This window comes from Aedes aegypti, chromosome 3 (genome assembly GCF_002204515.2).
Source record: "Aedes aegypti strain LVP_AGWG chromosome 3, AaegL5.0 Primary Assembly, whole genome shotgun sequence".
Lineage (NCBI taxonomy): Eukaryota > Metazoa > Arthropoda > Insecta > Diptera > Culicidae > Aedes > Aedes aegypti.
The window spans coordinates 323,244,638-323,270,951 of NC_035109.1; the positions used below are offsets into that span (position 1 = coordinate 323,244,638).

Here is a 26,314-nt window from a genome sequence, read left to right on the forward strand (position 1 = left end):
GATACCAGAGAAATTGCAAAAAAGGGCGATGAATGTGATATTTTTACTCATAGTAAAAAAAACATCGAACCGGTCTATCGCGTGAGAAGCGGACGAACCCTTCTCGGTTAGCGAGAGAACGAAAACTCGCCTCGGAAAACCATATGGCACTAGGGCTGGATGGCGGCAACGGCAGCGGTGGGTGACGGAAACCGTTTCTCCGTCGTTCAGTTCGAGTGTTTCCATCTCCCAGTTGGGACCCGTTTGGGCCAGTCGTTTTCCTCCGTTCGAGTCCGATTGAAGCGGCAACGTTTTTTTCCGCGCGCGCTCGTTTTGCTCGATAGTTACCTGACTTTGGTTGGTTGGCTTGCTGGAAGTGAGACCCGTCGGCGCGTACCTTTAGTTCCTGTAGTTCCGAATTTTTGGCGCGTGCTTTGCCGCTGGAACACGTGTGTTTGTGTGTGCGCTTTCTTCACTGGAGGATATCGCTTTATGATCTGTGTTTTCTGTCTGGCTGAGTTCAGCTGGACAACTACTTGTGGCGCTCAGCGGAGCGTGGAAAATTAAAGCGTGGCTCTGCTTATTTGTGTTCGGAAGAAACGGACTGTGGGGGTGGGCACTTGCAACGTTCAGCGCAAGGAAGAGTGTCTTTGAGATTACTTACTTTACTGTGCTGCGATCGCAAACAAGATATAAAGTGCAAGCCACGTTTTTTTTGCTTTCGTTGAGATAAATTTTCGTGGAGAATTGTATTGACAGGCCGCATGTGAGCAGCAAGCGTTGTGCTCTAGCAATGAAGTGTAAAAATAAGGACGTTAGTCAACGATGACGCAATTTTGTATTTTTGGACTTTAAGTCGTTGTTTGTAATAGAAATGAATTAATGTAACCTGATTCATAATGGATAATCTTATTTTAGAAGTTTCATAATTCTTTACTGTTTTCACGAAGATGGAAATATGCATTTGGAAAACGTTTCGCTCAGTCATTCCGTCTCTATCATCTAATTCAGAATAATCAGTTTCGAGTTATCTAATTTAAAAGTGGAATGATTTTGAGCTGAATTCATAGCAACACCCATCATCTAACGGATTTCTTATTTCAGTAATCCGTGTACCGCATCCAATGCAAAAAAAAACACACACTTGTTGCTTTTCCACCATAACTTCTCTTGCACGTCATAAGTTCGACGTGGGTCGTTAATTCAACCTGTGCATTAGCGCAACGACCAATCGGATTTATTTATTTTATTTAGGATATAAACAATACAAAGATACAGGTATTTTAAAAAATTTGTCTCTTGTTAACTCGTTTAAGACCAGGTTAAACAATTTTTATTATAATATGTGTTATTGTAAATGCCGCAATTATTTAATGTATATCCGGTTTTCAGTGCTTGAAATCCAAAGGCATCTAATTTCATGTGCTAACACAACCCGAGCAGGAACAAATAACTGGCACGTATCTATGAATACCATATTATTGTTTAGAAGTCGATATCTCAATTTGGTATTATTGTGGTATTGAAATTATTATTTGAAACAATTATTGAGGTATTCGAAAGTTATTGAGGACTGCCTGAGGTATTGAACTACTATTGAAAAATGATGAAAATACATGATGTATTATTGAGGAATTACAATACCTGATCTAATTATCAGTTTGTTGTTTTTAGAATACGCGTGAGATATTATTTGTGGTATATTACCTCTTATGCAGGGCTCTTTCAAACCTCATTCATGGAGATTGAGGGCATACTGAATATACGTGGCGATATGGACACCATATTCACTGAGAATATGCATATTTCATCAAAATTTCATACGCTCTATGGAATCAGTTCATATATATGATTTGTTTTACGGTATAAAAGATTTTTTTCTGCTGTAATTGTCCTTCAACCCATAGGCTACAGGGCTGACATACAAAAATCAAATTGCTCGTATTTGAGCATAACTCCACATTTTTCAATAAAATTTTGAGGATTGCTTCACTATTAGTTGTAGTTTCATAAGCAATTATTATGGATGAAGTTATTCCATAACATCTCTGGGTCGGGTAGGGCAAAAATCACATAAACTTCCTTTTATCATATGGAAACGAAATGTTGTCATACAAAATGTGAACAGACCCGTTATTTGTAATAAGTTAAGGAAGGCTCAGGATATTAAAAAAAATAACCTAGAGCAAGACTAAGGCCTCCAAAATATTCTGGAATTTTGCCATAATCAACAAAGTTAATTTTTAGCAATCAATGTCTACGTTTGTTAGTTTACAGCACTCACTAAGCCTTGAAAGACATGTTCACATATTTTGACACGAAATTGAATATTGAAAGTCATCCAAATCGTCCTGGAATTCAGGTCCTTATGATCTACCAAATATACTACAGTCTATACTAACCCAATACTTTTGAAACTTTCACATTTCCTTTCCATAAAGCCTCATATGGCTCGAAGAGTGTACTGTAATGCATATTGATAATCACAACATACTGAAGTCGTGGGCATCAATTTCTATGCGTGGATTAACTTATTATTCAAATAAAATGTTTTTAATATATCCATACTAGCGGTAGCGGTAAACGCGCAGCTATTTAGCATGACCATGCTGAGGGTCGTGGGTTCGAATCCCGCTGGTCGAGGATCTTTTCGTAATAGATTTTTTCTCGATTCCCAGGGCATAGAGTATATTCTTACCTGCCATACGATATACACATGCAAAAATGGTTAATCGGCAAAGAAAGCTCTCAGTTAATAACTGTGGGAGTGCTCATAAGAACACTAATCTGAGAAGCAGGCTTTGTCCCAGTTGGGACGTAACGCCACAAAGAAGAAGAAGATACTTGATCACACATCTCCGTTATAGTTACAAATAAATGTTTCCAAGCTTATTGGTTGCACTATGAATTTGAAATTACTCTGATGATAATATTTACAATATCTACTGGTTCTACTGGTACTGTTTCTCACTTGTTTTCAACATCTGCTATCGAAGAATGTCTAAGAGTATCTGCAAAGCTGATTTGATACGGATGAGTTTTCTTCTTTCTGGCGTTACGTCCCAATTGAGACAGGACCTGCTTCTCAGCTTCTTAACTTGCACTGAAATTCTTGAGTATTCATTGTTTTAATGCCAGTTGTATGTTCCGTCGTAAAAATCTTCAGTATCACAAGGGTAATTCCCAATGGTGATCACTTATGAAATTAGCTAGTAGTACAGCAAGTTAAAGAAAGGTTGTCGGAAAGATTCTGGACTGCCAAAATAAACGCTTGTATGGAATAATGTTTGAAGAAACTGATTCAAGAGTATTAGTCAGAGTTAATAATTGTTCTTCCTGTTTGCAGCGAAAGATTACACATAATTGCTTAGTTTTGCCATAATCATTTTTCGAAAGCAATAGTGGTAATTTGCAAATATGTGATACAAAACAACATACCGTGCTTGATCTGGTGTCGCCTAGCATCAAATGTGATTCAACTGTTGAATCCAGATTTAGCTGTTGAATTCAGAGTAAAACTTGAAGATATCGTTATTTTACAGAATAAAGAAACACTCCAATTTTTCAATTGATTACAATTATTTATTGAAATGGAAATGGAAAAAAGTGTAATAGTACACTTACAAGTTATAATTTATATATTCTATATCTGGAATTATCTATTTGCTGATTGCTACCTATTTGCACATGCTATTTCAGTCAATGCCACGTTTATTTTGAAGGGCTGTTAAGGCGTGAGATGGACAATAAAGTTGTATCTGTTTGCCTGTTCTATCGGATTGAAATAATACAACATTAAGGACACTTCCTTAGCAGAGGGGTAGGAGTCCACGGCTACAAAGCATAGCCATGCTGACGGTGTCTAGGTTCGTTTCCCGGTCGGTCCAGGATCTTTTCTTAATGAAAATTTCTTTGACTTCCCTGGGCATAGAGTATCATCGTACCTACCACACGTTATATGAATGCAAAAATGGCAACTTTGGCAAAGATCGCTCTCAGTTAATAACTGTGGAAGTGTTCTTTGAACACTAAGCTGAGAAATAGACTCTGTTCCAGTGTGGACGTTATGCCAAGAAGAAGAAGATGTAAATTCATAGTAGCTTTAACATGACTTAAAAAACATTATGATAAAATTCATTGATGTAGCTGTGAGAACAATAAGCTCTCCGAAAAAAAACAACAACAGAATCTTTATTCTAAAACTATATGATAAATAATTCTGTGTTTCATTAAACATTGATCCATAGCGGCGAGACGACTGTGCTTAAACAATTGAAATTGTTGTCATGTAGGGTAGAAGTACCAATTATGGCTATAGCACCAATTATGGCAATAGTGGGAACAAAAAGAGATTTTTATTAATCTTTCACTAGAATGTAACGGCTAATATTCACAGAAATGATAAAACTATTTGTTTTTGATGGTAACTAAACCTTGAAAAAAATATGTGTGCAATAAGCTTCGGAAAATGAACATTTGAAAATTTTACCTCACATTCATGTCACCTTCTTAGCAGTTTGCTAAGGGACACCCGTTACGAAATGTATGTTTTCATCCGGAAAAACTGCTTCAACCGATGATTGTATGATGCCTAGTGAGAACAAATGAATAAATGTAGCTGGTGTGCAAACAAATCTTCTGTTTTAAGTGGGAAATCGTGTTATTTCCACTATGTCGATAAATGGTACAAAGAGTGTATGAGAGCCCAATTATGGCAATACTCTGGAGGCGGTTTGTTTACATTTTTTGATCAGTGAAATAAAAAAAGGAAAGCTATTTCACAGGTTACTTCCACGACGGGACGGTTTGGTAAAGCATTATCTGCGTGTTTTGTACCCAATTACTAAGATTTTTCAATCACACGTTCGAAAACGTTCGCAAGCGGAAGATGCTAATTTCATGGTATAGAAGGGTTTTCAGCGACACTCGATTTTTGAATTTTCCCTCTTTTTTTGTTAAAATTAGGCACTGGAAAGGTAATGTGAGATCATTAATGCTGTTTTGTATCATAATTTGCATTTACACTACATTTCGACTCCTTTTCGAAAATTAATTTTCTCCCATGAACCCATTGCAATAAATTGATATAAAATCTATTTAACACTAAATTTTTGGAAAGTTTTATGAGCAATCACTTCATTACATATTAGCGTTGTATTATCATTCGCTCTGGATGGCGTTTGAATTCATTTCGTGCAAATATTCGATAGTCCATAATTGGTACACTTTTATGTCGAATGCTAGGAACGCTATTGCCATAATTGGTACAAAGACAACGCTTTTTAAAATCAATTTTTAGCAGCTCAAAGTCAATTTAGTACTAAAACTGTTTAAATCAACAGATTCGCAAGGTTTTAAACTAGACACCAACAAGTCATGCTTACGTTTTAGAAACGTGGTAAAAACTTGATTTTTATCACTACTGTTGACATATTGCATCCATAATTGGTACACCTACCCTAGTTGTTCCTGTTATACTAACGTAACATACGTATTCGAAGAAAAATCCGTGTAAGAATTCTCAATTTTTCAGGGTTTCTTGAATGTTTTCATCCGAAGGAATTTTTGTATCAAACCCTGAAAAAATATTTGGAAAATTGATAGTTAAATATTTTTCTTGAAAAGTTTTCATGAATATTAATGGCATGACACCCTTTTACATAGAGGGTAGCAAATCACTAACTCATGGAAATACTCTTGATAAAAACCAAAGGAACACTGACATTCCTGAAGTTTTCACTGGTTGAATACATGCCAAATATATTTGAGGTATTCTTGCATGGATCCTTTCAGAAATTACTTGTGAATTTTTGTTTGGAAAATTCCTTTAACAATCTCTGGATAGCCTTAGTTTCTAGAAAGATTCTTTAAAAGTCATGGAAAAACCTGGAGAAATCAGACAACTATCATATAGAAAACTCTTCTCAGGCATTCGTAGAGGACTTAGTGAAAAACAATTTTTAAGGAAATACTGGAAGAATTTTCGGAAAAAAATTATGGAAAAACATTTTATGAAGCTTTGTAGGAATTCTTGTACAAATATCAAACAAAATCCTAATTGGATCACTGAACATTATTTTTAAATACTCTTGAAATAATCTAAAGTAGGATTCATTGAGAAATAACATGTAGGAATATTTTGTTTAGGTGCTTCTAGAGGAAATCTCATAAGACCCTTTGACAGAATCAATGTGTAGTAAGTTATTATTTCGTCTAGTTCATTTTAATCATTTTAAGGTGGTACATTACATTAGGAAGGTGAAAAAGAACCATTTTGAAAAAGCGTTAGATAGAACTTCTACAAGAATTTTTTGAGCAGTTCTTAGAAAAACTCTTCAAGAAATTTTCTTGAAAGACCTCTAAAGAAAATACCATGAGAAATCCAAGAGGTAGGTGTCTCAAAAACACTTTTCAAAGAAAATCCAAGAAAACTCCATTAAAAAAATCTGAAATAATCTTTGAAGGGCGAATTCATGATAAAAATCGAGGAAGAATCCTAGGTAGAATTCTTGAAGATGTATACTTGAACAATATATTGTTCAGGGATGCGAACAAATAGTTGTTAGGATTAATAAAGAAACTTCTTAAAGAATCTAATGGTAATTTTCTGATAATTCCTATTCGCGTATCTGGATAAATTCCGTCCATATATCTAAAATCCTAAAATCAAGTATCCTGAACATATCCCTTCAGAAAATTCTCTTAACGAATAAAAAAAAAACAATCCATGGAATACTCTTGACAAAATCACTTAGAGGTTTCTAAAGGCATCCCTTGATGGATTAATTGAAGTTTACTTTGGGCATATTATGGATGAATCTGTATGGAATAATTTCTGTAGGAGTTCTAGGATAATTGCATACAAGAAAACTCAGAGAAATTAAAAAAAAAAAATCCCTGGAAAATTTTCTTTCATGTTTTAAAACAATTCCTGAAAAATTTGCATTCGAAAGTGCATGGATAAATTCTGGCAACAATTATTGTATAATCATGAAGCAATGCATAATTCATTTAAAGAAATCGATAAAAGACATCATGAAGCCCGGAAAAATTCTTAAGCGATCACACGATGAATACCTCAAAGAATGCATTGTGGAATCCTCCAAAAACCTGATGAAACTCCTTGAGTTAATAGAGAAACGCTCTGAGGAATTCTTGAAAATATTTTTGTAGAAATTCATGAAGAATCTCTGAAGGAATCAATACAGTAACATATAGGAGAAATCATTGAAAAGAATTTCTTGATGTAATCCTGAATGTAAACTTTGAGGAATTCTTGGGGAAACATTGAAGGAAACGCTGAGGGAAATCTTGGTAGAATCACCAGAATGGCTTGAATGAAATTCCACGAGGAATGCTTGAAGGACTAAATCTTTGAAAATAAAATCCTGGAGGAATCCCATGAATTTTTTCTCAATGATTTCACACGCCAGAAGGTATTCTTAAAGCGAAGTAGGCCGTCATTGAAATTTGTACGCGTCGTGGATGAATTTTGCTAATTCATCTCACGATTTCGAATCAAAGAAAATCAGTTGGGTCTTCACTGACACACCTGAAAAAGTATCAGCATACTTTATGCATGTTGGCGCGTACAGTGATACTTTTTCAAGTCAATATAATCTATCAAGGCTGAGTTTTAGCACTTTGAAATGCAAGCTGAAAGGTCATCATTGTTGCCAAAACTAATGACGGGCTACTTAGCCTTAAAAGAATATTTGAAATGATTTTCGATGGGATCCGTAGAAGAATTCCTGGAGGATTTACTGGATGATTTCGGGAACACTTCTTGGACAAACAACTTGATAGTTTTTACCCTGAGGCAATACTTAAATATTATCTGGAGTATTTATTTTAATATTCATTATTTATCGGCGTGAAAATGCAAAATCGGTGGCATGACATTGATCGGCGTATAGCGCGCCGCCGATGTATCAATCGGCGTCAGCGTGACGTGAAATGGATCGGCGGCGACGCACAGGTCTACCCCCAACACGCTCGGGTTTGTATCTCTCGATTACAAAAAAAGGCTCTACAGACGAGGGAAAAAAAAAACTAAACTACAGAACACCTTATACTTACTTATTTGGCTTTACATCAATTATGTTGATAAAGCCTCGCCAACAATAATTCGCCAATTCACTCGGTTCATGGCCGCTTCTCTCCATCCTCGACTGTGACCCACGCTCTCCAGGTCCTGGTGCACCTGGTCAATCCACCTAGCTCGCTGCGCTCCACGCCTTCTTTTTCCGACCGGATTCGTAGCGAACACCATCTTTACAGGGTTGTTGTCCGGCATTCTTGCAACATGCCCTGCCCAGCGTATCCTTCCAGCTTTAACTACCTTCACGATACTGGGTTCGCCGTAGAGTTGAGCGAGCTCGTGGTTCATCCTTCGCCGCCACACGCCATTCTCCTGTACGCCGCCGAAGATCGTCCTTAGCACTCGGCGTTCGAAAACCCCAAGAGCTTGCAAGTCCTCCTCGAGCATAGTCCACGCCTCATGCCCATAGAGGACTACCGGTCTTATGAGCGTTTTGTACATCGTACATTTGGTGCGGGGGTGAATCTTTCTTGACCGCAGTTTCTTCTGGAGCCCATAGTAGGCTCGACATCCGCTGATGATGCGCCTTCGTATTTCCCGACTAACATTGTTGTCAGCCGTCAACAAGGATCCGAGGTAGACGAACTCGTCCACCACCTCGTCTATCGTAACACTGCTTCCTAGGCGGGTCCTGTCGCGCTCAGTTCCGCCAACCAGCATGTACTTTGTTTTCGACGCATTCACCATTAGCCCGACTCTTGTTGCTTCGCGTTTTAGGCGGGTGAACAAATCTGCCACCGTTTCAAATTTTCTCCTAATAATATCCATGTCGTCCGTGAATCAAACAAATTGTCCGGATCTCGTGAAAATCGTGCCTCGACTGGCACGAAAGTCCATCGCCCTGTCGTAGTCCCCGCCGAGACTCGAACGAACTGGAGTGTTCGCCCGAGATCTTCACGCAGTTTTGCACACCGTCCATCGTTGCTCTTGTGAGCTTCCCGGGAAAGCTGTTCTCGTCCACCTTATGGTTTTGCGGAATTGAAAGCCAAACTGAATCCGAGTACACCCGATTCTGTTTTTGCACGGGGGATGCGTACCGTGCAAAAAAAAGTTATCAGTTAAAAAATTCGAAAACCGTGCAAAAAAAGTAACACCATTTCTCGACGTTTCATGCAAAAATAAGGTTTTGGTGAAAAAAAAAAAAAATACATGGAAACTTATTTTGCACGGCCGTGTAAAAAAATGCGTGCAAAAACAGAATCGGGTGTACCGTCGATGGGGGTGACAATGGGTCTGGGGGGTGAGATTGGGTCAAAACGGAAAAATATGATTTATGAAATATTTCAGCTAATAACGGTGATATTACTAAAATAATAATTCATATGTTAGGGAGCATATTATTACACATAATTCATCACAATATACATTTTTAGAAATAGTAGTTTTTGGTTACTATATCAATAAACTTGTATGTTGAAATTAGATAAAATTTACAACATTAAATTTCTCCTGTGCAAAGTATCACGCATGAACTTTAACCTCTACCGTTATATTAGTAGAAGGTTTAAAGTCTTTTCATTACACTTCACACGTATTTTCCGGAATCTATTTGATTTTTCAACAAAAATTTTATTTTTTTCGGTACGGTGTCTAAAACATCAAAAATGGGGGTGAGATTGGGTCAAGCAAGAACGACAGTAAATGAAATTGCAAGTCCACTTTTTTGACATTTTACGGTGCCGGTAGTTCTCTTTTTCATTAAGATGTGTTTATTCTTTTTAAATACAGCATCTCTGAAACATCAAACTAGACTACTTGAGGATTCCGTACATTGAATAACAATGCAACGCATTTTGACAACTTCTCAATCCAGCAACTGTGTTTCATGCGCAGCAACATCGTAAAATTTTATCAAATGGATTGTTTTTTTTTCTAGTTTCATTATTTATCAGTGTTTTCATATTACAGAAACATCTCCTGGAAGTACATATGAGTAGGAACACTGAAATATCGTGATAATGACGTCAACATCTGCGTGAAATGTATTGATCGTGGAATGTCGCTCCGAAATTTAACTATTTGCGAAGAATTAAAATAATCACTGTTTCAGTACACCTTTGAGGAAACTGAATAGGCTTCATGGCAATGGGGATGAGACTTTGAAGACAATTTGAGGGAAAAAATAGAAAATTTATGTAAACTTGACGATGAATGTTGTGTTTACATATTTTTTCTGGATATTATCTGGAGTATTTATTTTAATATTCATTATTTATCGGCGTGAAAATGCAAAATCGGTGGCATGACATTGATCGGCGTATAGCGCGCCGCCGATGTATCAATCGGCGTCAGCGTGACGTGAAATGGATCGGCGGCGACGCACAGGTCTACCCCCAACACGCTCGGGTTTGTATCTCTCGATTACAAAAAAAGGCTCTACAGACGAGGGAAAAAAAAAACTAAACTACAGAACACCTTATACTTACTTATTTGGCTTTACATCAATTATGTTGATAAAGCCTCGCCAACAATAATTCGCCAATTCACTCGGTTCATGGCCGCTTCTCTCCATCCTCGACTGTGACCCACGCTCTCCAGGTCCTGGTGCACCTGGTCAATCCACCTAGCTCGCTGCGCTCCACGCCTTCTTTTTCCGACCGGATTCGTAGCGAACACCATCTTTACAGGGTTGTTGTCCGGCATTCTTGCAACATGCCCTGCCCAGCGTATCCTTCCAGCTTTAACTACCTTCACGATACTGGGTTCGCCGTAGAGTTGAGCGAGCTCGTGGTTCATCCTTCGCCGCCACACGCCATTCTCCTGTACGCCGCCGAAGATCGTCCTTAGCACTCGGCGTTCGAAAACCCCAAGAGCTTGCAAGTCCTCCTCGAGCATAGTCCACGCCTCATGCCCATAGAGGACTACCGGTCTTATGAGCGTTTTGTACATCGTACATTTGGTGCGGGGGTGAATCTTTCTTGACCGCAGTTTCTTCTGGAGCCCATAGTAGGCTCGACATCCGCTGATGATGCGCCTTCGTATTTCCCGACTAACATTGTTGTCAGCCGTCAACAAGGATCCGAGGTAGACGAACTCGTCCACCACCTCGTCTATCGTAACACTGCTTCCTAGGCGGGTCCTGTCGCGCTCAGTTCCGCCAACCAGCATGTACTTTGTTTTCGACGCATTCACCATTAGCCCGACTCTTGTTGCTTCGCGTTTTAGGCGGGTGAACAAATCTGCCACCGTTTCAAATTTTCTCCTAATAATATCCATGTCGTCCGTGAATCAAACAAATTGTCCGGATCTCGTGAAAATCGTGCCTCGACTGGCACGAAAGTCCATCGCCCTGTCGTAGTCCCCGCCGAGACTCGAACGAACTGGAGTGTTCGCCCGAGATCTTCACGCAGTTTTGCACACCGTCCATCGTTGCTCTTGTGAGCTTCCCGGGAAAGCTGTTCTCGTCCACCTTATGGTTTTGCGGAATTGAAAGCCAAACTGAATCCGAGTACACCCGATTCTGTTTTTGCACGGGGGATGCGTACCGTGCAAAAAAAAGTTATCAGTTAAAAAATTCGAAAACCGTGCAAAAAAAGTAACACCATTTCTCGACGTTTCATGCAAAAATAAGGTTTTGGTGAAAAAAAAAAAAAATACATGGAAACTTATTTTGCACGGCCGTGTAAAAAAATGCGTGCAAAAACAGAATCGGGTGTACCGTCGATGGGGGTGACAATGGGTCTGGGGGGTGAGATTGGGTCAAAACGGAAAAATATGATTTATGAAATATTTCAGCTAATAACGGTGATATTACTAAAATAATAATTCATATGTTAGGGAGCATATTATTACACATAATTCATCACAATATACATTTTTAGAAATAGTAGTTTTTGGTTACTATATCAATAAACTTGTATGTTGAAATTAGATAAAATTTACAACATTAAATTTCTCCTGTGCAAAGTATCACGCATGAACTTTAACCTCTACCGTTATATTAGTAGAAGGTTTAAAGTCTTTTCATTACACTTCACACGTATTTTCCGGAATCTATTTGATTTTTCAACAAAAATTTTATTTTTTTCGGTACGGTGTCTAAAACATCAAAAATGGGGGTGAGATTGGGTCAAGCAAGAACGACAGTAAATGAAATTGCAAGTCCACTTTTTTGACATTTTACGGTGCCGGTAGTTCTCTTTTTCATTAAGATGTGTTTATTCTTTTTAAATACAGCATCTCTGAAACATCAAACTAGACTACTTGAGGATTCCGTACATTGAATAACAATGCAACGCATTTTGACAACTTCTCAATCCAGCAACTGTGTTTCATGCGCAGCAACATCGTAAAATTTTATCAAATGGATTGTTTTTTTTTCTAGTTTCATTATTTATCAGTGTTTTCATATTACAGAAACATCTCCTGGAAGTACATATGAGTAGGAACACTGAAATATCGTGATAATGACGTCAACATCTGCGTGAAATGTATTGATCGTGGAATGTCGCTCCGAAATTTAACTATTTGCGAAGAATTAAAATAATCACTGTTTCAGTACACCTTTGAGGAAACTGAATAGGCTTCATGGCAATGGGGATGAGACTTTGAAGACAATTTGAGGGAAAAAATAGAAAATTTATGTAAACTTGACGATGAATGTTGTGTTTACATATTTTTTCTCATAGCTCTTCAATGTTTTGGTATAATCGTTCTTTTAAGTGGGTTTACCATACTTGTGAAACATCTTAGATATCTTTTCATCTTGTTTGCATCGTATTCCATCAATATTCTTCAGCTGTGAATGGTTTTGCAATCATATTATCAAAAACAAGCTATTTCAATTACAGTGACCCAATGTCACCCCCTCTATGGGGAATAAATATTTTTTTTTAATGCTTTGAACAGTTGTTAATGTATCATCAAAGTACATACACACCAAATTTGAAGTTTATTGGAGTTAAATTGCGATAGTTATTCAATAAATAATTCGTACACATTCCTTTTTGACCCATTGTCACCCCCAACGACGGTACTAACTATTAACACGTCTCTTTTCGCAAATCCATGTATCTTTCGGACTTAGATGCCAAACCCCCAAAACGCTCGCGTTTGTATCTCCCGATTACAAGTCAACTACACTATTCATAAGCCAACGTTGGCTCAATAAGATGGTAAGTATGGGTTTGGCTTTCGACGTGGTCGTATCTCATCATATCGAGAGAGAGAGATCGCCGCTCAATTTTTCTCAACCATCTTATTGGTACAAACAAGACAACAGTGCGACGCTAAAAATAAAATCTCTCACTGTTGTTCGTAGGCACGCTTAGGAGAGTCGAATTAGGCATCTCAGATAGCCGAAAGAGGTGTAGGTTTGTGAAGGAGAACATGGGGTCGTGACGGACTTTGGTTTCAGGTTGGCCGATTTAGCTGCAGAATCGTATTGGGTATCGTGGGATCGAAGCCCACCTCAACGATTCTATTTTTTTTAACAATTTTACTAAATTTGTCCAAATTGACTTTTGTGTCTACGACCTTCAGGTATTTTAAAAACACCGTCGGCTGGTTTAAGCCGTAATAGACATGACAACCCTAGTTGAGTAACTTTAATAGTGCTGTAAAATGTAAACAAGAGATAATTTTAACAATTAAGTTAAAACTATGAGTGTGCTTGCAAAATTTAAGCTCCTTCGGTGAAACTAAGATTTAATGCCATCTTTTCAATCGAGATTTCAGTAAATGTTTACTGAATCTTGGTAACGTTCGCTAGATCTCAGTAAAAATTTGATTCGTCGACATATCGGAAGAATAAGCACATAGATTCGGTAAAAAAATACCAAATCTCAGCTGTTGGGTTCTCGGTGAATCGTTTTGCTGAGGTCGGTGAAATAGTTTAAATGTCTATAATATGGGAAAACTTACTTCATTCATTGACCTCTACAAAAATCTAATCACACACACTTAAAATATATCGCAGTATCCTGTGAAATAAATCACCGAAATTGAACTGTAAACAACAAAATTACAGATTTTCCTGTGAAATCTACTATTTTACCGACAAAATCCGTGAAATCAACTATTTTACCGGAGAAAATCCGAGAAATCTATTATTTTACCGGAAAAAATCCGTGAAACAAACAATTTTACTGTAACCCTGTGAAATACTAACGAACAGTTCGGTAACAGCATTATTTTCACCGAACTTCTGTGAAATCGTGTGACAGTCGCTCTGGCAGGCATGAGCTTCCTTTTGTTGCAGTTTTTGCACATCATTAACAAGCAGTGTAAGATGGCTTAGTAGTAGCAAGCCTACTTCCTTATCGGTAGGTCGGGAGTTCGATCCCCGGTCTGAGCCATTTTCTTATTTTTCTTTATGATCTCGTTCAAAGATTTTACAGATTCTTCGGTGATTTTCCACCGAAGCTTCAGCTGTTGAGATTACGGTGAAATTTCACCGTAATCCGTAATTTTTTTTAAGTGTGCAGAGCTCGATAGGTAGTCTTAAAATGAAGAACATACCAGAAGACCGCAAAGTAATCCGAACTTGTGAACAAAGTTATTAAGCCTTAATTATCCGGAAATTTTGCGCCATTTTATTTTTATTGTTATTCGTTCTAATCTTCGTCACCTTGCCAATCGGTTTTCATTGTATACCTTTTTTTCCAGAAGTGATGAATTTTTTTGAGATCCTCTCAAGGCCTGTGATTGGATTTTTTAATGTAGGTCAATATGTGACCTCTGGCGATCTTTCTGTGTAAAAGTATTCTTATAATAAATCCCTGGCTGGCGCTAAATCATAATTTCACCAATCGAGCTAGAATTTCACACAGTTGTTATGAGACCCAAGGAATCCAAAAAAGTGGACTGGAGCGAGAATTTATAATTTTGCCCCAAATTATTGACCAATTATTGCTAATGACCTTATTTTTTAACGGAATAAAGGTAAAATCATTCTTTTACTAACTTTGAATCAAATTATTTCAAATATGGATGTTGGTTTATGCTATACATGTTAAAAATTTCTTAATTATGGTTTGAAAAATGAGTTTTTACTAAGGGATGATAATTTTGTACTTACATTCCAGTACTTACGTGTCTGGAACATTTTTCAAAATTTCTCCATAGTAATTTCCATATAAACCTACATCGTCTTTGGGCCACCTTCAATTGTTCACCTAGAAGGCCTAAAATTCCACAAAACAATATTTGTATGGTAAGGATGGTAAGAAAGATATGGGACGAAGGATTTTTGAAACTTTTTAAAACGCCTCGATGTAGATATTAATAATTTTGCCTCAATCTGTGAACATGACTCATACTTTATAAAACCTACTTTGAACGACGAATTTTCTTTCACTATTTTATGTCGCATTCACGCTTCCTTCCTCCTGTACATGCCATCAAAGATTTCGTTCCCTGGCGGTTCACGATTGAAATGTTTCCGAATTTTCTCTTAGTGCAGCTGCCCAACTATTTATTACTTTGGCATCAAAGAGTTTGCTGTATGTGTTTGTGCATGCAGTGGATGATATGCATCTGCTGCTGAGTGCTGACCAACGAAAAACTGCATCAAACCAGGATCCGGAATGCAAATTTTTTTGATGGGCCAATACACACGCGCCGCTCGAAGATGACGCGGCCGGCTGGCGGTGCTGTGGTGGCCTAGAGTTGTTGTTTTAAAAATAAAAGTTTCGTTTCTTCTCGGCCGGCGGTGCGCAGTGGTTCGGAATGGATTTGTTGTGATAGATATTTAAGGCTTCTTCAACCTTAAAAAATAGTGCTCTTTGTATAAAAAAACATATAGTTCTGAAATGTTCTGACTATTCTTAACGTCCCCACTGGGACATAGCCGGCTACTCAGCGTAGTGTTCTTATGAGCACTTAAAAACGAACATATTCGTACTAAAAAATGCTTTGAGCAATCTGTAGAAGTGGTGCTACAAAAAAGTGACACATTATGTAGTAAGGGTCATTGGGTCAGAAAGGTTTTCGTCAAACCGATTTTCATTTTTGTTTAGCTTTAACTGAGAGATTCTTTAACGAATTCAAACCCTCTCAGCAGAATCCTAATAAAATCTAAAAGTAGATTGAGTATTTTATTTTTTATTTCCGCCCTAATTGTATTATCTTTTGACAGATACGCGTATTTTTACTACCACTTGTAGCCTTCTACATACTTGTCATTCAGCATAATCTCTACAGTAATCCCTTCAGCGATTTTACCAGAGGAGTTACCCTCCAGGTATGCTTGATCAATTCTTCTGGACTGAACAGTTCCGATAGAGCTGCAGATATACGTCCTGAAATACTCTAGGAGTTCCTCCAGAAGTGTTACTAAGGATTCCTTCAGGGGAATTTAGAGGGATCCAACCAAAAATTTCTAAAGAGACTCCAGGAACAGTATGCGAGGTTATGGAATACGAGGTGATGGTATTCAGACTGATGGTAATCGAATAATGTGGTAAAATCGTTCAGGAATTACTCCAGAGATTACTCCAGAAATTCATCCAGCGATTTCTCCAGGTATTCTTCTAGAATATTCTTTCTGGGATTCCTCCAAAGGTTTTTCTTAGAACACCTCATAAGAGGGTAAATTTCTACAGGAATTCTCTAGGAATTCCTGCAGGGAGATCTGGGAGGTATTCCTCCATGAAATTCTCCTGGAAGTCATCCATCAATTCTACTTGGGATTTCATTAGAAATGACTCCAAATTATCCGAGCGACTGTGTGATGATTGTGTTGTTTCTCTGCACGCCAGCTCTCCTGATAGCGCACTCGAGTGCAATCTTGATCAGGAAATAGGGTAAATTATGTATTTTGGACAGGCTAAGGATATGTCTGGAAACGGCGATTGATTAACTGCATTATATACTAATATTTTATTACCTAATGTTACTTACATGCTTAATGTACTTTGAGTTTCTGGGGAGCAAAAGCTTACAAACTGTAGTATTAGCTTCCAAAATAGCGTTTTTTGGCAACCTGTCTGTTATACATTTCGGACACAAAATATACATTTTGGACACCCTCATGTGAATATAATTTGGACAGGGGCGTTATCTCAATATCCATGCAATGGTTTCTTAAAAAGACGATCATATCATAAAATTTTTGGAGTTTACATGTGACTTATGCATTTTTTCGCTTATCGGATGTGTATATTAGTGATAATCAATAATTTCATGTAATGCAAGCAAATATCATCAGATCCACGAAAAACGCCTGCAAGTATGCATGCATGTAACATTCCAGTGTGTTTCATCAGATGGCTAAATTATATCAACTGAACAAAAACCATAATGTATTTTGGACATCACCTGATTTATGCCTTATATACTCATGTTAAGATTTTAAATGAACTTAGCTTAAATTTTAGACATATTTTATCATGTTGCCACTTTTAAACTTTTTATGAATGCCAATTCTGAGCACTATTATTGCATTTAATGTATGTTCATGATATGTACATCCTCTTGCATTCGTAGGTTTCACAGATGTTCTGTTGATACAATTTACAATTTTAATATTTATGAAGCCAATTTGTAATTGTTATGGGAATGGTCATCATTAATAAGCAGCATAGTGTATTAATAATGCAATACATGATTTCCCGTACATATATTCCTCACCATTTCATTGGAAATGAGCATACAACGACTAGCCTGCCCAAATTACCCTACAAAAGTGCGTCTTCTTGCTTCAATCCGTCTAAAGTTACAGATGAGGTTGATACTTCTTCTGCAATCCGAACACTTGATTTCGTACCATCAGCCTCATTTGATTCGTCGGAAAACCATGTTCAGACATTATTATCTGCAACAGCATATTTCTTATCATTGAATCGTACACCGACTTGAAATTAATAAACAGATGGTGGGTCTGCAAGTCATACTCCCGGAATTTATCTAAGATTCGCTAGGTAAACATCTGGTCCTTTCGAAAACCAGCCTAGTAACGAAGGACTCCTCGCGCGGTCTCAGTCTGTTAAACTAGATGCGTGACAGTATTTTGTACGCTGAATTCAGTAGGGTAATCCATCTGTAATTGGCGCACTCCAGTATATGCCCTTTTTTGTAGATTGGTCGCATGAAGCCATCCAACCAACTGATAGACATTTCTTCTTCCTCCCATACCTTCAGAAGATGCGGGTGGATCGATGGGTAAAGCCAACGACGAAATAAAGATCTTCATGTCCCTTGCAGTTGCTCAAAACTTTATGACACATAAGGTAATAGAGTAAAATCTAGAATGCCGCTACATTTCCATTTTCACCGTTCAACAACTGCTGAAATGTCTTAATTACTGTAGTGGTTTCCCTAAACGAATTTTGGGCGGGAAATTCCTGGAAAAAATTTTAGAGCAATCCCTGAAAGAATATCTGGCAAAATTCCTGGAGAAATCCATGTTCAGGTTTTTTTTGGAGTTGTTTCTGGAGGAATCTCTAGAAGAACCCCTAGAGAGATTTTTCTGGAGTAATCTCTGGATGATGCCCTTTAAATATTTACTGGCGGAATCCCTAGAAGAATCTCTGGAAGAGCTTCTTGACGAATCTCTGAAATTGGAGAAATCGCTCTGTCTGGATATCTGGAGAATTTCCTGGAACTGCTGGAGAACCTTTTACGGATCTACGAAAAAACATCTTTGACGGGTTTTTGTAAAATCTCTGACTGATTTTTTGGTCGGCGTCAGTAGCGTAACTAGGGGGGTGCGATGGGTGCGGTCCGCACCGCCGCTAATCGCACGGCCACGAAGCTTCACAATGATGAGCCATATCCTGAACCAAGCCGAAATGAATTATGTGCATATTTTTTTATACGTTCTGAAAAGTATCAAAGCATACTTCGATAACGCGAACAAATGTGAACAAAGGTCTCTGAAGTCTATTTTTACTCAAATCAACTTATCTATCTAAAGTCTCCTTTTTCTTTTCTCGCATTGCAATGATTTTTATGTAAATCCTTGAAGCTCCAGAGATTACTACGCGACCACTCCATAGGTTCATAGATTTTCATCTACAGGAATTCTTCTAGAGATCCATTCAGAGTTATACTTACAGAGACTTCTTCAGGGTTCTTCACAAGAATTCTTATGGAGATTCCTCTAGCAATTCTCCCAGGAACTTGCCTTGAAATATTTTAAATTATTTTTTAAAGATATACTTAGAGGGATTCCTTCAAAATTTGCTCAAGAAAATCCTTCGGCAGTCCAACAACGGAATTACAACGAAAATGGTTTAAGAAATTCTTGTTTGATTTAATAGGTATCACGTTGAGATATCGAAAAATATTTCTACAGAAATGAACAGAAAAATTACAAAGGTTTATTTCAAAAGAAGTAGGTTAAATTATTTCAAGAACTCTTTGAACATCTAGCATGGCAATTTTTCAGAAATACTTTTAGCCGTTTTCAAAACCAATCCTTCAATAATTAACCCACTGAATATTCCAACATTTGCTCCAAAAAATCTTCCAGGGATTATTCCACAAAATCTTCAAATATTTTTTCCAAGAATCCCATGAAAAATCCAACCAAGGATTCCTTACAAATTTCTCCATAAATGAGGATTGCTTTCAAAGATTTTTTGAATTATTTTTGCAGTAATTTATTTGGTTTAATCATAAAATCCACAAAATTCTACAGCCTTATTCTTGTAGTCCCTCAAAGAGTTGAGGTTTTCCAGGGATTTCCTCTAGAAAATTTTTATTGAGTTATTTTTCAATTATTTCATTATTAGATTCTCTAAGGACTCACCTAAGACTTTCTCAAGATTCCACAAATGATTCGAAAATATTTGAAAAACTTCTCTCTTGTATGAATTTATCATGTATTTCATTTGTCCCCTTCCCCATCAATAAAATCTGACCCTAACATCTGCTTGGACAAACTCCTAGTGAAATATTGTTACAATTCGTTGAGAAGCCTTTTTGAAAAATTTCTGAGGTCATAATAATAAAAAAAATCATTGGAAAAAGTTCTGGTTGAGCTTTTCAAGCTGCCTCGAATGGACATTTTTAAGGAATTCTTCTGGAAGTTGTTGAAGGAACCGTACAATGTACTCCTGAAGAAATCTTCGATTTAATAGTTGAAGCAATACCACATGAACTTTTCGAAAGACGATTTGAGAGTTATCTGTTCAGATTTCTTGAGGAATCCTTATCGAAATGTGGTTCCCGTTCAGCCTTATTTTGGTTTCATTTTTTAGGAATGAGGTCTATAAAGTTCCTTTTTAGACACTTAACCGCTATCTGCCCTGAAATGGTCTTATCGGTAAATTACTCTTCTCTAACCCTTAAAATTCTGGGACGTACCTTCAATTTTCAAATGGCCTCAAATTGAAGACGCTAGACCAATTATTTTGAAACAAATTTTAAAGTTATTGCGGTTAGTTGGTCTCACAATCCTTGGGTGGGACATCCCCGCTGACCCCTCCCTAATTTCTGGGTAACGCAAAAAGCGTGGACACGAGGGTATTTTTTTTGGATTTCAATTGTTTATCTTAGATACATGCCAAATAACATTTTATACTTTCATTGGCCACATTGGAACCGGTTCCGGATGTTCCGGATTATGATTCCATGGTGTCATGTTAGATGTTACGCAGAAACTATACCATGCGACACATCTACGCATTGAAATATGTTCATTGGAACGCCAAATAACACTTTATACTTTCAATGGCCACATTGGAACCGGTTTCGACACCATGGAACCATAACCCGGAACCTGTTCCACTGTGACCATTAAAAGTAAAAATTGTTCAGGCGTTCCAATAAACTCATGTCATTGCGTGTGTTACATAATATAGTTTTGAAGTTATATCACATATGACCCCGTGGAACCATATTCTAGAACGTAGCCATTGAAGTATGGTTTCTAAAATATCAAACATGGCATCATGGAACCACAATCCTGAACCAGTTCCAATGTGGCCAATGAAAGTATAAATATGGGAAAACTGCCGAAGAGAATGAGGCTGCCGACAATAGACACACTGACAAGAGATGTTCGAAACGTTGTAAAAACGTTTCCAAAAAGTTTTTAACAAGACTATCAGTGAGAATCGATAGAGGATTGAGCAGCGCATTTGGGTGCTGATGCCCGAGAAACTTACAAAAGAAACTCGGCACCGGCTTAGACTGCCGAGAATACGTAAGTTCCCCTAGTTCAGTCATAGAATAGACACAAGATTTAGAAATAAAAACCATTGCTAGAAGATTCGTTTATTATGTTTCTGTAAGTGATTATTGGCTATTTTAGGGACAGTTGTATGACAAGTTCTTGAAAAAGTATCAAGCTTCTCATCAGATGCATGCTCGAAGTCGTTTTGGATTTTTTCTAAGGATTTATTCAAACAAGTAATAACAGTTCTTATCAATTTCCGTCATGGAATCACTCGAAAAAAAAAAATCTATTATGAACCACTCTGCCTCGCTAACGCTGAATAAGCACACCCCAAAAATGAAAGAACCGACATGTATGTGGAGGAAAAACACCGATGGATCAGCATTTTCACGTCTAATTCAAAAGCGGACTGCGAGAGCGCGATCTTATGTAGATGATGACGAAGAAATCCCATTAGAGCCGCGCATCAGCCAGAATCAGCTCATCACAGATCAAAAAGCATTCCTCGGTGGCAAAAAGTGCTCTAATTTATCACTTTCCTTATAGAATTCTCCTTTGGGGGTTCCCGAATCCCAATCGACAACACGACGCGTTAAATCAGATGTGATAGATGGCAGATCGCGGGGGATGTGATCGATCAAAGAGCTAGAACCAAACCAACAACGATGTGAATAACTGTGATGATTGGAAAAGTGTGAAAGAGGTGTTCTGACATCTTTGCTCGGGTTGGCACGTGGTGTAGTTTTATGGGGGACCGTAAACAGATCAATTAGTGCGTTGATGGCAATTGGTGTTGAGTGAGTGAGTAAAGAAGATTACTATCAGATTTACACAAAGTAGCAATCACGTGCATTCGGGCGGTAAGGTTGAAAAGTTCTTGAATAAAACTACGAAATTCTAGTTAAAGCTGTGTGGTGAACTCGAAACCCGTTCCAAGAAAAGTGCTCTGCGGAATAAATCGAGGAAAAACGGAAAAGTAGCCGGTGTAGTTGACACAAAATGGATATCCAACGGTTGAGAAGCGGAAGCTGTAGCCGGCTGGTGTACAAGATTGGATTATTCTTGCTGCTCGTGGAAGGTAATTAACGCTGCAGTGCGAACGTTTTTACTCGGGACCAGAAAAAAGGGTCGTAAAAAGGATTTTATTTTTCCCCACGGTATTAAGGTGAGCGATCGGATTAGGGGACACCGTTTTCGTTTTCATTATTTAGTATGCTTCGGGCAGGAAATGAAAGCTTTTAGTGCAGACTGAGATGGTGCGGAGCGCGGGTGAGATTTAAAATTAAACCATGAAATTGAAAGTTTTCGGCAGGTGGAATTCTTACTCGAGGGTGAATAAGAGATTTTTGCATTTGCATTGGTGCAGTAGGTTATGTTTAGACTTTTTTTTCAAATAGTAAATAAAACGTGAACTTGAAGTAAATTATTTCTGCTGACGGATGTTTTGAGACTCCGATTCTCCGTCGGACTTGTTGTTGTCAGTTAAATTTTGTTAGTGAAAGTAATTGTTTTTGGGAAAAACTTTTATAAGGACACGTGAGAATAATAACTGACTATGAATCCTAGCACAAATAAAAGAAATGGTGAATCTTTGAATTCACAACTTGCTTCCGAAAATGTGGGCTTTAAAATTGTTGCTGAACGTGGCAAACATGTAAAAATAGTGTTTTTTCGGAATGCGTGTTTCTTTTCAAGGATGAAATGCATGCAAATGTGTTGCCAATCGCCTTGAAATTGGTAATCAGTTCGATGTCTGAGATATTTTTTTCCGAGCAGCAAATCGATGAGGCCTCTAGCCCAGACTCTTCAATTCAAATAAGGAAGCAAAGGGAATTATCAATCTTGGTCAGTATGTTCCAATTTAGTAGATTTCGGCAAGAGATCTTGAACTTCTTCCAAATCGCACAGAAAGGAGACTGACGCGTTTTACCGTAAACTATTAAAGATCGCGAACTACTTCTCAAATATCTTGAAGAGAAAAGGAAATAAAATTTAATTTATGACGACGAAATTCAAAGGTGCGACGAGATCGTCTTGAAATGTTTCTCAAGTGATGATAAATACATAACTCTAAAAAAGATCAAAAGTAAAAAAAGTTTTTCTTAGATTTTTCCCAGTCCTAATAAGGTACAGTGGGGAACTGGACCTGCGGGGTAAGTGGGTCATTTGGTCCATATTAACCAAGGCCTGAGTGAAAGCAAAAATTCTAAAACCCTCACCGCTCAGCGAATTCTTAATGGATTCAAATAATTTTTTGTCAGTGTACTGGCATACATATCTAGTTTCTAGATGTGGACAGAAAAACGTGGAAATATTCCTGTGGCCTGAGTTATTCCAGTGGATCACTGGGTCAGGTCGTGTGGAAATATTCCTGTGGCCTGAGTTATTCCAGTGGATCACTGGGTCAGGTCGTGTGAGAAGGGTACTGTGCGTTTGTGTCCTTGGTGATAGGCAAATTTCAAGTCACAGATAATTTCCGGAATCGGCTATAATGTGGCCACTACATGACGGAATTTTAAGAAAATTGTATCAGTGTAAACCTTTCGAGAAACAATTGAGTTGGATTACTATGAGTTTTGCATTTGATGAATTCTACAAATGACCATTTTCGGGTCCCGGGGCGCCTCAAACTTATGATGAAGTCCAATTTGTATCTGAACATGTGTGTTATGTTTAATTTCAATTTCAACTGTTCAAGAATTGAAACGGTTTAGTATCCAACAAACCTATAGCCTGTACGTCCGAATGGCCACATCCGGTATATTTTAAACGGTGCAAAACTCTTCATTTATAATGTTGAATATCAGATCTTAATGCTTAATGACTTATGCAAATTAAAATGATTGTCATTGCAAATAAAAAAGGTAACTTGGCATGTCCCAAAAATAGCCCTTTTTTACCCGACTTGACCCAGTGACCCACCGGAATAACTCCCGCCACAAGAATATTTCAGAGTTCCTCTGACTACTGCTAGAAACTAGATATGTGGTCTAGTATACTGACAAAAAATCATTTGAATCCGTTAGGAATTCGCTGAGCGGTGAGGGTTTCAATATTTTTGCTTTCACTCAGGCCTATACGGGTTAAGTATGGATACTAAAATATTTTGAATATTTACGTACCATTGCTTCGTTTAAAGTTATATTCTCACGTTTACACTGATACTATTGCAACACTGGTACTAAACGTGCACTAACACAAGCATTTTTTTTATTTGCAAGAATATATTGATTCCATACGAGATATCTCCAGAGACTTCTCCAGATTTCCCCAGGAATTCTTTCGAAGATTCCTCCAGGGATTTTACCAGAAATTCCTCCAAGATAATCTCTACCGTAATCCATACACTGATTTGTCTTAGAATTCCAAAAGCGGTTTTGTCATATACTCCTCCAGAAAAAAACTTCTGTTTTTTCGACTGGTTCCGATAGGGCAAATATCTTCAGCCATTCGTTCAGGAGTTTTATCAGAAGTTTCTCCAGCGATTCCTCCAAGGAATATTCCAGGAAGTTTTGCAGTGATATTTTTACACGAATTTCGCCAGGAGTTTCTGTCGGAATGCCTCTTGTGAATCCTCCATAGATTCCTCTAGTAAAATTTTTACATGGATTTCACCAGGAATTTCTCTAAGGATTCCTCGGGGAACTTTTCCACAAATTATTGTAGAGATTACTTCAAGGACTCCTCCAGAGATTCCTCCAAAGATTCTTCAAGCGATTTCTCCTGATATTCCTCGAAAAATTCTTATCGAGACTCGTCTGAAGATTCCTCCAGGAAATCTCTTCAGGGATGTTTGCAGTTACGTTCTCAAGGCTTTCTCTAGTTTATACTACGACAATTTCTTCTGGGATTACTTCAAATATTTCTCCAGTAATATTTCCACAAATTCCTCAAGTCCTCGAGAGTTCTCTAGGATTTATTATTCCTGAGATTTCCTTCAAAGATCGCTCCAGGAATTCTACAGGGAGTTCTTCCGGAAAATCCACCCTATTTTTATCTAGAGATTCTTAAAAAAAATAACTCCATGAATTCCTGTAGGGATTTCTCAAGTGTATTTCAGGAATCTTTTAAGAATTTCTCTAGAAATTCCTACAGGGATCCTCAAGGGATTTCAGAAAAATAATAAGAATTCCTCCAGGGTTTCTTCCGCGAATGTTTTTTTTTAGAGATTTAGAAGTGTTTTGAGAAATCCTTGGAAAAGTTCATGGAGGCATTCCTGGAGCAATCCCTGGAGGAACCTCTAGAAAAAATCTCTAGTGGATCTTAGAGGAATTAGTATCGTGAAAGAATCCCTGGAGAAGTTCTTGTAGGAACCTTTAGTGGGATTGCCGAGGAAATATACGTAGGAATTCATGAAACACTTCAAAAAGAAGTGAAACAGACATGAATCACTTGAAATCATTAGAACATTGAGTGAATCAAACCTGAAACAGTTGAATATGAAGTGAATCAGCTATGAATCACTTGGATATGGAGCGAATTTAATCACTCGGGAATTAATCATTTATATATTAAGTGAATCAATCATAAATCACTTGAAAATGAAGGGAATATGACGGGAATCATTTGAATATGGAGCGAACGAAACCTAAATCACTTGAATATGAAGTGAATCAGTCTTGAGACACTTGAACACGGAGTGAATCTGATGTGATTTATTTATTATTAACAGATCAGACCTGAATCACTTGAATATAATATGATTCCCTGGTCAAATTTCAAAAGCTTTCTCCACATTCTGGATATTCTATCTTATTATATCATGAGATTTAATAACAGTCAATCGCTTATAACTTGATGTTCCATATCTCGACAAAGAATTGAAGAACCAGAGTAGAAGTTGGGTTTCGTGGCAACCTCGGACCTCAGTAACACTGATTATGTGTTTTATTACGGGATCATCCCTTTAATTTCAAGTTCAAGATGTTCAGTTTCACAAGCTCACTAGCGCCACCATGCGGGAAAATAAGGAATCAAACTGTTTGCATTTTCGAAGTCCTTAACGTTATAACTAACTTTGTCAAAGACTCTAACTTTATATCTTATCTGATAACGAGATAGATGATTTTTATCTGCTCACTAGCGCAACCTAGCGGCAAAATTTTGAATTAAATTACCTGTCTTCGAGATGTTCTTGACATTTTACATGCTCACTAGCGCCACCTAGCAGT

At 37.6% G+C, this 26,314-nt stretch overlaps 1 protein-coding gene across 5 annotated transcripts in view; it reads left to right on the forward strand.

The window, feature by feature from the left end:
• The first annotated feature begins 207 nt into the window (after positions 1 to 207).
• Positions 208 to 26,314, forward strand: part of LOC5565721 — a 75,059-nt gene continuing 48,952 nt past the window's right edge. Inside the window, exons 1-2 of one of the 5 annotated variants that reach the window (XM_021849472.1) lie at positions 208 to 336; positions 21,690 to 22,221. In XM_021849472.1, coding sequence (XP_021705164.1) covers positions 22,143 to 22,221 — 79 coding nt within the window. In that variant the 5' untranslated portion in view covers positions 208 to 336; positions 21,690 to 22,142. Of the gene's footprint in view, positions 441 to 21,689; positions 22,222 to 26,314 lie in introns of all 5 variants that reach the window. The other 4 variants (XM_021849470.1, XM_021849468.1, XM_021849469.1 and 1 more) reach the window with 4 other exon arrangements.